General features: G+C 50.4%; 2 protein-coding genes across 2 annotated transcripts in view; one reads left to right on the forward strand and one right to left on the reverse strand.

The window, feature by feature from the left end:
• CFAP92 (cilia and flagella associated protein 92 (putative)) overlaps nt 1–11,521 on the forward strand; it is a 69,776-nt gene extending 58,255 nt beyond the window's left edge. The window contains exons 12-15 of the mRNA XM_065885083.1: nt 9,625–9,786; nt 10,217–10,405; nt 10,478–10,634; nt 11,427–11,521. Of these exons, the coding sequence (XP_065741155.1) occupies nt 9,625–9,786; nt 10,217–10,405; nt 10,478–10,634; nt 11,427–11,521 (603 nt within the window). The remainder of the gene's footprint in view (nt 1–9,624; nt 9,787–10,216; nt 10,406–10,477; nt 10,635–11,426) is intronic.
• Nucleotides 11,522–12,240: 719 nt separating this feature from the next.
• Nucleotides 12,241–13,334, reverse strand: part of ACAD9 (acyl-CoA dehydrogenase family member 9) — a 59,285-nt gene continuing 58,191 nt past the window's right edge. Inside the window, exons 17-18 of the mRNA XM_065885747.1 lie at nt 12,700–12,772; nt 12,241–12,341 (exon numbers count right to left, since the gene is read on the reverse strand). Coding sequence (XP_065741819.1) covers nt 12,241–12,341; nt 12,700–12,772 — 174 coding nt within the window. The remainder of the gene's footprint in view (nt 12,342–12,699; nt 12,773–13,334) is intronic.

Here is a 13,334-nt window from a genome sequence, read left to right on the forward strand (position 1 = left end):
GTCCCCCATGGTTGGGGTGCACTTGGCTTCCTTTTGGCTCTAGGAAGGCCCACCGAGGTTCTGAAGGTTTGGTGGTTCCCCCCAGAAAGGAAGAGACACGACAGCTTTAAGGGGCTGCACTTGCAGGCACATCCTCCTCAGATCTCTCTGCTCCACCTCAGTGCACCCTTGGGACCCCAGGCTGCTGAGGCTGTGGGGATGTGACACCAGTGCATATCACCGAGGCGGGAGGCGAAAAGCGTACCCATTTCTGTCCTTTTGCATTCATTTTCAGTTGAATTCTTATGGTATGTTGCATTAGGGGTAATTTACAGTGTGGTGTTTGGTGTAGGTGTACAGCAAGCTGATTCACTTACACATGTAATATAGCCACTGTTTGTCGGATTCCTTTTCCGTATAGGTTATTGCAGAACGTTGACTAGAGGTCCTGGTGCTGTACAGTACTCCTTGTCGAGTGTGTGTTTTATAAATATATGTTTATAGGTATTTTTCTGTGTATGTGTTCATGTGACCACCTAACTTATATGTCCTCGCCAACTCTGTTTTTTAGTAACCCTGGGTTTATTTTGAAAGTCGGTGAGTCACTTTCTGTTTTGTAAACTGTTTCCATTCCTCCTATAAGTGATAGTATATGCTATGGGTCCTCCTCTGTCTGACTGACTTCACTCAGTGTTTGGGCATCCCAGGTCCATCCATGTTGCTTCTAATGGCATTGTTTCCTTCTTTTTCCTGGCTGAGTAACAGTCCCTTGTATACACGTAGAACCTCCTCTTTATGTATTCATCAGTTGCTGGACTGTTGGTTTCTGTGTCTTGGCGAGTGTACATTTTCAGCAATGAACGTTGGGGTGCATGTGTCTTGTTGAATTACGGATTTTCACGAATCACGCCTAGAAGTGGGACTGCAGAAGTATAGGTTCACTCTCTCTTTAGTTTTCTAGGAACTCGGATACAGTGCTTTCTAGTGGCGGTTCTCAATGTACGTTTCCACTCACCGAATGGGAAGGTACCCTTTTCTCCACACTCATTCCCCATCGATTGTTTGTAGACTTTTTGATGCTGGCCATTCTTCCTGCTGTGAGGCGATACCTCGTTACACGTTGGATTGGCATTTGTCAAATGAGTGATATGCGTCCTGTCGTGGTGTGTATTTTTTAATTTTAAACAGTGTGAGTAAACTTTCCATCTTCAAATTTGGCTTTTTGAGGGTGTGTGTGTTTCTAATTTTTTTTTTCGGTTGCCTAACCCAGGTGATTTTTGAGCAGACGTGTCGTTAAAAGCCCCACAGGCTTCCTGAATATGATGTGCCCTTAAACACCAGTTGTAAAGTTGTTGTTACGGGAAACGTCCACAAGGCGGCAGCATTTCTTCATGCCCAGCTATGGTTCCTTGGCAACCAAAAGTTTTAGGGAGAGTCATCGTGCTGGGCTGTGAACTGGAGGGGAAGGTGCCAGAGACACCAACCAAGGGCTTGCGTGTCACTACCTCTTCCGTGTTAAGCTTCACGCCCCCGAAAATTCGAAACCCTGGCTAAAGCCGCGGGTGCTGCGGTGTGTAGGCGGGGTGACTTCTGGCGAGTAGGCTGGATGTGGGAAGCCCACCAGCAGCAGCCGTGGAAGCTCGGTCACGTGTTGAATCTCCTGCAGCCTAGATGGTCCCCCATAGTTGGGGTGCACTTGGCTTCCTTTTAGCTCTAGGAAGGCCCACCGAGGTTCTGAAGTTTGGTTCCCCACAGAAAGGAAGAGACACGACAGCTTTAAGGGGCTGCACTTGCAGGCACATCCTCCTCAGGTCTCTCCGCTCCACCTCAGTGCACCCTTGGGACCCCAGGCTGCTGAGGCTGCGGGGCTGTGAAACCAGCGCATATCACCGAGGCGGGAGGCGAAAAGCGTACCCATTTCTGTCCTTTGGCGTTCATATTTAGTTTAATTCTTATGGTATGTTGCATTAGGCGTAATTTACAGTGTGGTGTTTGGTGTAGGTGAACAGCAAGCTGATTCACTTACACATGTAATATAGCTACTGTTTTTCGGATTCCTTTTCCGTATAGGTTATTGCAGAACGTTGACTAGAGGTCCTCATGTTTTACACCAGTCCTTGTCGCGTGCGTGTTTTATATATATGTTTATAGGTATTTTACTGTGTATGTGTTCATGGGAACCGCCTAACTTATACCTCCTCGCCACCTATGTTTTTTAGTAACCCTAGGTTTATTTTGAAAGTCAGTGAGTCTGTTTCTGTTTTGTAAACTAGTTCAGTTGTATGTATATTTCCATTCCTCCTATAAGTGATATTATATACTATGGGTCCTCCTCTATCTGGCTGACTTCACTCAGTATTTGGGCGTCCCAGGTCCATCCATGTTGCTTCTAATGGCATTGTTTCACTCTTTTTCCTGGCTGAGTAACAGTCCCTTGTATACACGTAGGACCTCCTCTTTATGTATTAATCAGTTGCTGGACTATTGGTTTCTGTGTCTTGGCGAGTGTACATTTTCAGCAATGAACATTGGGGTGCATGTGTCTTGTTGAATTATGGATTTTGCCAAATAACACCCGGAAGTGGGACTGCAGAAAGTATAGGTTCACTCTCTCTTTAGTTTTCTAGGAACTCGGATACAGCGCTTTCTAGTGGCAGTTATCAATGTACATCTCCACTCACTGAATGGGAAGGTTCTCTTTTCTCCACACTCACTCCCCCATCGATTGTTTGGAGACTTTTTCGTGCTGGCTGTTTGGCATGCCGTGAGGCGATGCCACGCTGTACGTTGGATTTGCTTTTCTCCAATATCGAGCGATGTTCTGCGTTGTGTCGTGGTGTGAATGTTTTTTTAAACAGTGTGAGTAAACTTTCCCTCTTTAAATTTGGTTTCTTGAAAGTCTGTGTTTTTGGAATTCTTTTTCGGTTACCTAACTCAGATCACTTTTGAGAACACGTGTCATTAAAAGCCCCACAGGCTTTGTGAATGTGAGGTGCCCTGAAGCACTAGTTGTAAAGTTGTTGTTACGGAAAACGTCCACAAGGCGGCAGCATTTCTTCGTGCCCAACTCTTTTTCCTTGGCAACCAAAAGCTTTAGGTAGAGTCATCTTACTGGGTGTGAATTAGACGGGAAGGTGCCAGGGGGAACACCCAAGGGCTTGTGTGTCACTACCTATTCCCCGTTAAGATCCTCGCCCCGGAAAATTCCGAACCCTGGCTAAACCACCCTGTTTCGGGTGCTGCGGTGTGTAGGTGGGGTGACTCCTGGCAAGGAGGCCTGATGCGAGAACCTCACCAGCAGCAGCCGTGGAGACTCGGTCACTTTTTGACTCTCCTGCATGCCAGATGATCCCCCACGGTTTGGGTGCACTTGGCTTCCTTTTAGCTCTAGGAAGGCCCACCTAGGTTTTGAAGTTTTGGTTCCACCCAGAAAGGAAGAGACACGACAGCTTTAAGGGGCTGCACTTGCAGGCACATCCTCCTCAGGTCTCTCCGCTCCACCTCAGTGCACCCTTGGGACCCCAGGCTGCTCGGGCTGCGGGTATGTGACACCAGCGCATATCACCGAGGCGGGAGGCGAAAAGTGCACCCATTTCTGTCCTTTTGCGTTCATTTTCCGTTTAATTCTTATGGTATGTTGCAGTAGGGGTAACTGACAGTGTGGTGTTTGGTGTAGGTGTAGAGCAAGCTGATTCACTTACACATGTAATATAGCTACTGTTTTTCGGATTCCTTTTCCGTATAGGTTATTGCAGAACGTTGACTAGAGGTCCTCATGTTTTACACCAGTCCTTGTCGAGTGCGTGTTTTATATATATGTTTATAGGTATTTTACTGTGTATGTGTTCATGGGAAGCGCCTAACTTATACCTCCTCGCCACCTATGGGTTTTAGTAACCCTAGGTTTATTTTGAAAGTCAGTGAGTCTGTTTCTGTTTTGTAAACTAGTTCAGTTGTATGTATGCTTGCATTCCTCCTATACGTGATATTATATACTATGGGTCCTCCTCTATCTGGCTGACTTCACTGAGTATTTGGGCATCCCTGGTCTATCCATGTTGCTTATAATGGCATTGTTTCCTTCTTTTTCCTGGCTAACAGTCCCTTCTATCCACGTAGGACCTCCTCTTTATGTATTCATCAGTTGCTGGACTATTGGTTTCTGTGTCTTGGCGAGTGTACATTTTCAGCAATGAACGTTGGGGTGCATGTGTCTTGTTGAATTATGGATTTTGCCGAATAAGGCCCGGAAGTGGGACTGCAGAAAGTATAGGTTCACTCTCTCTTTAGTTTTCTAGGAACTCGGATACAGTGTTTTTTTCTAGTGGCAGTTACCAACGTACAGTTCCACTCACTGATTGGGAAGGTTACCTTTTCTCCACAATCAGGCCCCATCGACTGTTTGTAGTGTTTTTGATGCTGGCCATACTGCGTGCTGCGAGATGATGCCGCTTTATACTTTTGATATGCATTTCTCGAATAATCAGCGATTTTCTGCTTCCTGTCGTGGTCGGGTTTTTTTGTTTTTAAACACCGTGAGTAAGCTTTCCCTTTTGAAATTTCGTTTCTTGAAAGTCCGTGTTTTTGGAATTTGTTTTCGGTTACCTAACTCAGATCACTTTTGAGAACACGTGTCATTAAAAGCCCCACAGGCTTTGTGAATGTGAGGTGCCCTGAAGCACTAGTTGTAAAGTTGTTGTTACGGAAAACGTCCACAAGGCGGCAGCATTTCTTCGTTCCCAACTCTTTTTCCTTGACAACCAAAAGCTTTAGGTAGAGTCATCTTACTGGGTGTGAATTAGAGGGGAAAGTGCCAGGGGGAACACCCAAGGGCTTGTGTGTCACTACCTTTTCCCCGTTAAGATCCTCGCCCCGGAAAATTCCGAACCCTGGCTAAACCACCCTGTTTCGGGTGCTGCGGTGTGTAGGTGGGGTGACTCCTGGCAAGGAGGCCTGATGCGAGAACCTCACCAGCAGCAGCCGTGGAGACTCGGTCACTTTTTGACTCTCCTGCATGCCAGATGATCCCCCACGGTTTGGGTGCACTTGGCTTCCTTTTAGCTCTAGGAAGGCCCACCTAGGTTTTGAAGTTTTGGTTCCACCCAGAAAGGAAGAGACACCACAGCTTTAAGGGGCTGCACTTGCAGGCACATCCTCCTCGGGTCTCTCCGCTCCACCTCAGTGCACCCTTGGGACCCCAGGCTGTTCGGGCTGCGGTATGTGACACCAGCGCATATCACCGAGGCGGGAGGCGAAAAGTGCACCCATTTCTGTCCTTTTGCGTTCATTTTCCGTTTAATTCTTATGGTATGTTGCAGTAGGGGTAACTGACAGTGTGGTGTTTGGTGTAGGTGTACAGCAAGCTGATTCACTTACACATGTAATATAGCTACTGTTTTTCGGATTCCTTTTCCGTATAGGTTATTTCAGAACGTTGACTAGAGGTCCTCATGTTTTACACCAGTCCTTGTCGAGTGCGTGTTTTATATATATGTTTGTAGGTATTTTACTGTGTATGTGTTCATGGGAAGCGCCTAACTTATACCTCCTCGCCACCTATGGGTTTTAGTAACCCTAGGTTTATTTTGAAAGTCAGTGAGTCTGTTTCTGTTTTGTAAACTAGTTCAGTTGTATGTATGCTTGCATTCCTCCTATACGTGATATTATATACTATGGGTCCTCCTCTATCTGGCTGACTTCACTGAGTATTTGGGCATCCCTGGTCTATCCATGTTGCTTATAATGGCATTGTTTCCTTCTTTTTCCTGGCTAACAGTCCCTTCTATCCACGTAGGACCTCCTCTTTATGTATTCATCAGTTGCTGGACTATTGGTTTCTGTGTCTTGGCGAGTGTACATTTTCAGCAATGAACGTTGGGGTGCATGTGTCTTGTTGAATTATGGATTTTGCCGAATAAGGCCCGGAAGTGGGACTGCAGAAAGTATAGGTTCACTCTCTCTTTAGTTTTCTAGGAACTCGGATACAGTGTTTTTTTCTAGTGGCAGTTACCAACGTACAGTTCCACTCACTGATTGGGAAGGTTACCTTTTCTCCACAATCAGGCCCCATCGACTGTTTGTAGTGTTTTTGATGCTGGCCATACTGCGTGCTGCGAGATGATGCCGCTTTATACTTTTGATATGCATTTCTCGAATAATCAGCGATTTTCTGCTTCCTGTCGTGGTCGGGTTTTTTTGTTTTTAAACACCGTGAGTAAGCTTTCCCTTTTGAAATTTGGTTTCTTGAAAGTCTGTGTTTTTGGAATTTGTTTTCGGTTACCTAACTCAGATCACTTTTGAGAACACGTGTCATTAAAAGCCCCACAGGCTTTGTGAATGTGAGGTGCCCTGAAGCACTAGTTGTAAAGTTGTTGTTACGTAAAACGTCCACAAGGCGGCAGCATTTCTTCGTTCCCAACTCTTTTTCCTTGACAACCAAAAGCTTTAGGTAGAGTCATCTTACTGGGTGTGAATTATAGGGGAAAGTGCCAGGGGGAACACCCAAGGGCTTGTGTGTCACTACCTTTTCCCCGTTAAGATCCTCGCCCCGGAAAATTCCGAACCCTGGCTAAACCACCCTGTTTCGGGTGCTGCGGTGTGTAGGTGGGGTGACTCCTGGCAAGGAGGCCTGATGCGAGAACCTCACCAGCAGCAGCCGTGGAGACTCGGTCACTTTTTGACTCTCCTGCATGCCAGATGATCCCCCACGGTTTGGGTGCACTTGGCTTCCTTTTAGCTCTAGGAAGGCCCACCTAGGTTTTGAAGTTTTGGTTCCACCCAGAAAGGAAGAGACACGACAGCTTTAAGGGGCTGCACTTGCAGGCACATCCTCCTCAGGTCTCTCCGCTCCACCTCAGTGCACCCTTGGGACCCCAGGCTGCTCGGGCTGAGGGTATGTGACACCAGCGCATATCACCGAGGCAGGAGGCGAAAAGTGCACCCATTTCTGTCCTTCTGCATTCATTTTCCGTTTAATTCTTATGGTATGTTGCAGTAGGGGTAACTGACAGTGTGGTGTTTGGTGTAGGTGAACAGCAAGCTGATTCACTTACACATGTAATATAGCTACTGTTTTTCGGATTCCTTTTCCGTATAGGTTATTGCAGAACGTTGACTAGAGGTCCTCATGTTTTACACCAGTCCTTGTCGCGTGCGTGTTATATATATATGTTTGTAGGTATTTTACTGTGTATGTGTTCATGGGAAGCGCCTAACTTATACCTCCTCGCCACCTATGGGTTTTAGTAACCCTAGGTTTATTTTGAAAGTCAGTGAGTCTGTTTCTGTTTTGCAAACTAGTTCAGTTGTATGTATGCTTGCATTCCTCCTATACGTGATATTATATACTATGGGTCCTCCTCTATCTGGCTGACTTCACTGAGTATTTGGGCATCCCAGGTCCATCCATGTTGCTTCTAATGGCATTGTTTCATTCTTTTTCCTGGCTAACAGTCCCTTGTATACACGTAGGACCTCCTCTTTATGTATTCATCAGTTGCTGGACTATTGGTTTCTGTGTCTTGGCGAGTGTACATTTTCAGCAATGAACGTTGGGGTGCATGTGTCTTGTTGAATTATGGATTTTGCCGAATAAGGCCCGGAAGTGGGACTGCAGAAAGTATAGGTTCACTCTCTCTTTAGTTTTCTAGGAACTCGGATACAGTGTTTTTTTCTAGTGGCAGTTACCAACGTACAGTTCCACTCACTGATTGGGAAGGTTACCTTTTCTCCACAATCAGGCCCCATCGACTGTTTGTAGTGTTTTTGATGCTGGCCATACTGCGTGCTGCGAGATGATGCCGCTTTATACTTTTGATATGCATTTCTCGAATAATCAGCGATTTTCTGCTTCCTGTCGTGGTCGGGTTTTTTTGTTTTTAAACACCGTGAGTAAGCTTTCCCTTTTGAAATTTGGTTTCTTGAAAGTCTGTGTTTTTGGAATTTGTTTTCGCTTACCTAACTCAGATCACTTTTGAGAACACGTGTCATTAAAAGCCCCACAGGCTTTGTGAATGTGAGGTGCCCTGAAGCACTAGTTGTAAAGTTGTTGTTACGGAAAACGTCCACAAGGCGGCAGCATTTCTTCGTGCCCAACTCTTTTTCCTTGACAACCAAAAGCTTTAGGTAGAGTCATCTTACTGGGTGTGAATTAGAGGGGAAGGTGCCAGGGGGAACACCCAAGGGCTTGTGTGTCACTACCTATTCCCCGTTAAGATCTTCGCCCCGGAAAATTCCGAACCCTGGCTAAACCACCCTGTTTCGGGTGCTGCGGTGTGTAGGTGGGGTGACTCCTGGCAAGGAGGCCTGATGCGAGAACCTCACCAGCAGCAGCCGTGGACACTCGGTCACTTTTTGACTCTCCTGCATGCCAGATGATCCCCCACGGTTTGGGTGCACTTGGCTTCCTTTTAGCTCTAGGAAGGCCCACTTAGGTTTTGAAGTTTTGGTTCCACCCAGAAAGGAAGAGACACGACAGCTTTAAGGGGCTGCACTTGCAGGCACATCCTCCTCAGGTCTCTCCGCTCCACCTCAGTGCACCCTTGGGACCGCAGGCTGCTCGGGCTGTGGGTATGTGACACCAGCGCATATCACCGAGGCGGGAGGCGAAAAGTGCACCCATTTCTGTCCTTTTGCGTTTATTTTCCGTTTAATTCTTATGGTATGTTGCAGTAGGGGTAACTGACAGTGTGGTGTTTGGTGTAGGTGTACAGCAAGCTGATTCACTTACACATGTAATATAACTACTGTTTTTCGGATTCCTGTTCCGTATAGGTTATTGCAGAACGCTGAGCAGAGTTCCCTTTCCTTTACAGGAGGTCCATGTTGATTTTCCATCAAATGTATATACGTATATAGACACACAGACATATGCACATGTATACACACACACACACACATATATACATACTTGTGTGTTTATGAAGGTTGACCTCCTAATTTATCCTTTGCCTGTACTTTTTTTGTGAGCCCTACGTTCGTTTTCCACGGAAGTGTGTTGCTGTTTTGTAACGCTGTGTGTTACACAGTGGTCATGCTGTGTTTATGAGTACCTATTGTTCAATCCTAGGTATAAGTGGTATCATATGCTATTTGTCTTCCTCTGTGTGAGTCACTTCACTTACTGTATGAGTATCCCAGGTCCATGCATGGTGCTGCCAACAGCATCATTTCATTGTTGTTTATGGCCGAGTAGTATAGTCCATCGTATATATGTACCATATTGTCTGTATCCAGTCATCTGTTGGTGGACATTTTGGTTGTTTCTGTGTCCTGGCTGTTGGAACTATAACCTTGGGGCGCCTGTTTCATTTCCAATTATGGGTTTCTCCAGCTACATGCCCTGGAGTGCTCCTGGGGCTGGGCTCCTTTTACTTTTGTTAGGAACTTTGATACTGTCCTTTATGGTGGCTTTTATCAATGTACATTCCCACGAAAATATAGGAGGGTTCAACTTTTTCGGTCCTCGAATTTCAATGTCACCAGTGAGGGCTTGTCTCAATGGCCCTTTTGCCAGGGGTCTGTTTATGCTCTCAGGACAGATACGTGCAGTGCAGCCGTGTCCCAGAGATCAGCTGGCTGGATCCACACTGACAGTCGCTGGCGAGCAGGTCACTTGTGAGGAATGATTGGTGTCTCTTTCTCCAGAAAAACATCTCAGGGGCCTACGAGGTCGGCAAGAAGTCTCCCGAGTCTGCTGTGAAGGTGACCAAGATCTCAGCCCCGGCCAAGGATGCTGTCTATAACTATATCCAGACCCTGAACTCCACAGAGCTTGCAAAGGAGGAGCTGCGTCGAGAGATGGCCAAGGTGAGTTAAGGCCCAGGGTGGGGAGCTCCAGCCACGCACCTCCACTCCAGGCAGGGCAGTGGGGGGTGTCTGGAGTGGGGAGTAGCGCTGGCACAGAGAGGCATGAACCCTGTACACGCCAAGTTGAGCCCTGAGGCCCCCAGTGCCTGTCCAGGTGTGCATGGCTGTGAACGGCCGCAGGTTCTGGGCTCTTGGTAACCCTTCATTGCTGCCTAGGAAAGGCAGCCTAACCCCAGCAGGGAAAGCCTGGGCTTAGGCTTCCTTCCAGCCGACCACTTCAGGAAAGGGCTCTGTCAAAGGGGACGGGGACGTGGCCCTCACTGGGCTGCTGCCTGGCTCTGGTAACCAGCATGCACCCCGCACCGCCAGGAGCCAGCATCCTGCCCCCAAGACTGGCAGCCCATCTATCCACGTCTGCTCGCGTTTCCAGGAGCCGAGGAAGAGACTCACGGACTCCCAGAGCTACCTGTCAGCCACAGTGGAGCCTCAGGGTTCAGATGAGGAGAAGAGGAAGTCCCGTGACGCCTGGCTCACACCCAACGGGGTCCAAGTGACCAGTCTTCACAGCACGGGGAGGACACATCACCTGGGGCTGCCACCCCTCGGCGCCGTCACAGAGGTGGGTGGCAGGAGTGGGTCTCCGGTGGGCGTCCGCAGGGGCCTCTCCCTGACCTGCTGCCCCCCAATGTAGGAGTGGAGGGAGAAAGCACTGTTTGCTAACATACTGGAGCCGGTGCTGCACCGAGAGAGCTGGGGCTGGGACCGGCGCCCCCAGGACTTTGATGTGTACACACAGCCGCCACCGTTCTTGGAGCTGCCGGCCCCTCCCGCGCCAAAGCCCAGGACAGGTAACTGTGGGTGGCAGCTGTTCTGTTTTAGCAGCCACACTCCTGGGCTGGGAAATCAGGATTCGGTGGGGGACTGGCTTCAGAGCGCAGGCTGGCCGGAACTTCTGGTTCCAGCTGGATTCATCACTTGCTGTGTGACGGGGCGGCAGGTCCCGCCACCGCTCTGGGCTTGGTTTCTATGAAAGGGAGGCGTTGGAAGGTAGGGCTGAGGGCTTTCAGGCTTCACACTGTGTTACCCATGACCAGCCTCGGCAGGCTCTGGGCGCTGCTGGGCCCTTCCGGCTCCCAGACACAGCCGGTTGTCACCCATGGGGGCCGGTGGGGGCCTGGCCACACCACCCCTCCAAGTCCTCTTCATCCCCCGTTTGTGAAGAGGGACCAGAAATCATTTATAGACAGAGAACCAAACCTGTGAATTAAGAGAACCAGAATCTTCAGGGAGAAAGAGCAGTGAGTTGATCTGGCCACAGACCCCTTGCCCAGAAAGAGACCCCTTGCCCAGAAAGCTAGACTGGATAAACGGTGGAGTGCTTTCCTTCCCTGACTCCTAAGGGCTGCTGGTAACAGCTCCGTGAAACCGGAGGACGTGCTGACAAGCTGCTGAAACTGGTCTACTCCCCTCCTCTGGACTGTGCCACCTCCCTTCAGTAGGGGTCCCAGGCTCAGGGGTCACTGCTGTGGTCCAGTGCAGGGACAGCAGGCTCACTGCTCTGGCCCTTCCCAGCCCCAGGGTGCACACCTGAAGTCACATGGGTGAGAACAGCTCCCCGCAGACTGCTCTCCTGGCACCAGGTGAGAAAGAAGCCATGACCTCTCCATCTACGCCAGCAAAGCAGCTGCGGTGTCATCGGGAAGATGAGCTGTCACAACGCCGGCAGCAGGCCTAGCCCCGCAGGTGGATGACGGCTCCTCCTCCCAGAACCAAAGCCTGGCCGCCTCAAGGCAACGCCTGTGATGGGCAGAGCACTGGGAACCGCCCGAGCGGGAAGCCTGCCAGGTGAGCACACCAGGGCAGGTGTGCAGAGGCCCGTCTGTGCCGCCAGAAGATGCTGCTCGTCCTTGTCAAGTGGCACCAGCACCTGCACAGGACCAAACCCACACGGCGCCGTGGCCCGGGCACCTGCCCCTCTGCTCCTGGAGCCCTCTTCTCACACATGAGGACAAAGGGCCCTGGAAGCCACCACCACAGGGGGGAGCGCAGGGTCAAGAGGTTGTGAGGCTGGCTCTGAGGAAACAGGTGACCAGTGCAGTAAACACTAGAAGGGGAAACGCAAACTGTCCTCTTCCTTTGGCTCCTAGCTTAAAGAATGACACATACGCGGTTTTCAAGCTGTTTCTTGGAGAACGTGTGGTCTGGCAGGAATGGCGACCCGGCCCTACCACCCCAGGCCAGCTTCCACCCCGAAGCCTCCCAGTCAGGAGAGTCTCAGCAGCTCCGCGCTCTCCCCGTGTCGGCTCAGAGCCTGGGATCGTGTCAGGCAACAGTGCCCACGGGGGCCTGGAGAAAGCCCGTCAGAGAACTTGGTCAGCTTGTAATAAAGCAAGTTCTCTACCTTCTGGAAGGCGTGTGTCAGGCGGACAGCAGCAGGGATGCTGTCCCCCTGTTTCAGGATGTCCAGTCCAGAGGGTGGGCACAGACGTAGGCTCGCTTCTCTAGGACCTGCTGGGACACTTTCTTGATCAGTTCATCGAGATTTTCCGGAGAATCTGGGAGGGAAAGAGGAAGAGTAGGTGATCTTTGGAAAAAAATGTTCCAGCAATTTCTGTTATCACGAAGTCAGCCCTCTGGTGTGAAGGAGCCCTGAAGGTGGCAGCCCGTCCCCAGGAAGTGATTCTGGGCTGCCCCCTGGCGACCCCACCTGCTGGAGAAGCCATCGTCATCCCCACTGCAGGCGGTGACAGCCACGTCAGCACGGTGGGTGTGGGGCGCCAGTGCTCAGAGTTGCGTGGAGTCCTGCACTCCTCCCTCCGCAGGTCAGCTGGGTACAGGGGTCCCCCCAAGAGGCTCTCACCTGGCATCAGGTCCCACCCCCCCACTCTCCCCCAACCTGGGCCGTCCACTTACACTTGTCCAGTTGAGACAGAGCGAAGAGATTCTGGTAGTAAGCTTCCGTGCAGAAGATGTTGGCCAACAGAACCTGCCAGAACCGAGAGGATGACTGCTGAGGACCCTGGGATCGCTGGGCCTTAGGGCCGCCCTGCCTGGAGCCTGACCTCTGAGCTTCAAGGAACTCAGTCTGTCAGCCAAAGCGGGCAGCTTGACCAGGGTCAGGTGGCCTGGCTCAGAAGCCATGGCAGCCGTGAGCCAAACCAGCCCTGTCCCCAGAGTAAGTGACTCAATCCCTGCAGCCACGGTGCACGTCAAGAGTGAGGGCGTGCACACAGCAGGTGCTCAGACTGCACCCACCCTGCTGGCACATGGGGTGAGGGCGCTGTGTTTCGGATTTGACACTCACTCCCCCTCCCCGCCCCCAGGCAGGAAGGTGAAGGGCAGTGGCCCTGTGTCCTGAACAGCACAGCCCCGCCCATGGGAGCCGAGAGCACCAGCTATGGCCACGGACACAACTTGGCAACCCCACCCATTTCTGGGTCAGCTGGCGTGGACCCCGTGCTCACCCTGACCTCCGGGACACAGCCCTGGACGCGCCCAGCCCCTCCCTTCCCCACTACCCAGCCTCATTAAAGTGCAGCAGGAGGACC

This window comes from Phocoena phocoena, chromosome 10 (genome assembly GCF_963924675.1).
Source record: "Phocoena phocoena chromosome 10, mPhoPho1.1, whole genome shotgun sequence".
Taxonomy (NCBI): domain Eukaryota; kingdom Metazoa; phylum Chordata; class Mammalia; order Artiodactyla; family Phocoenidae; genus Phocoena; species Phocoena phocoena.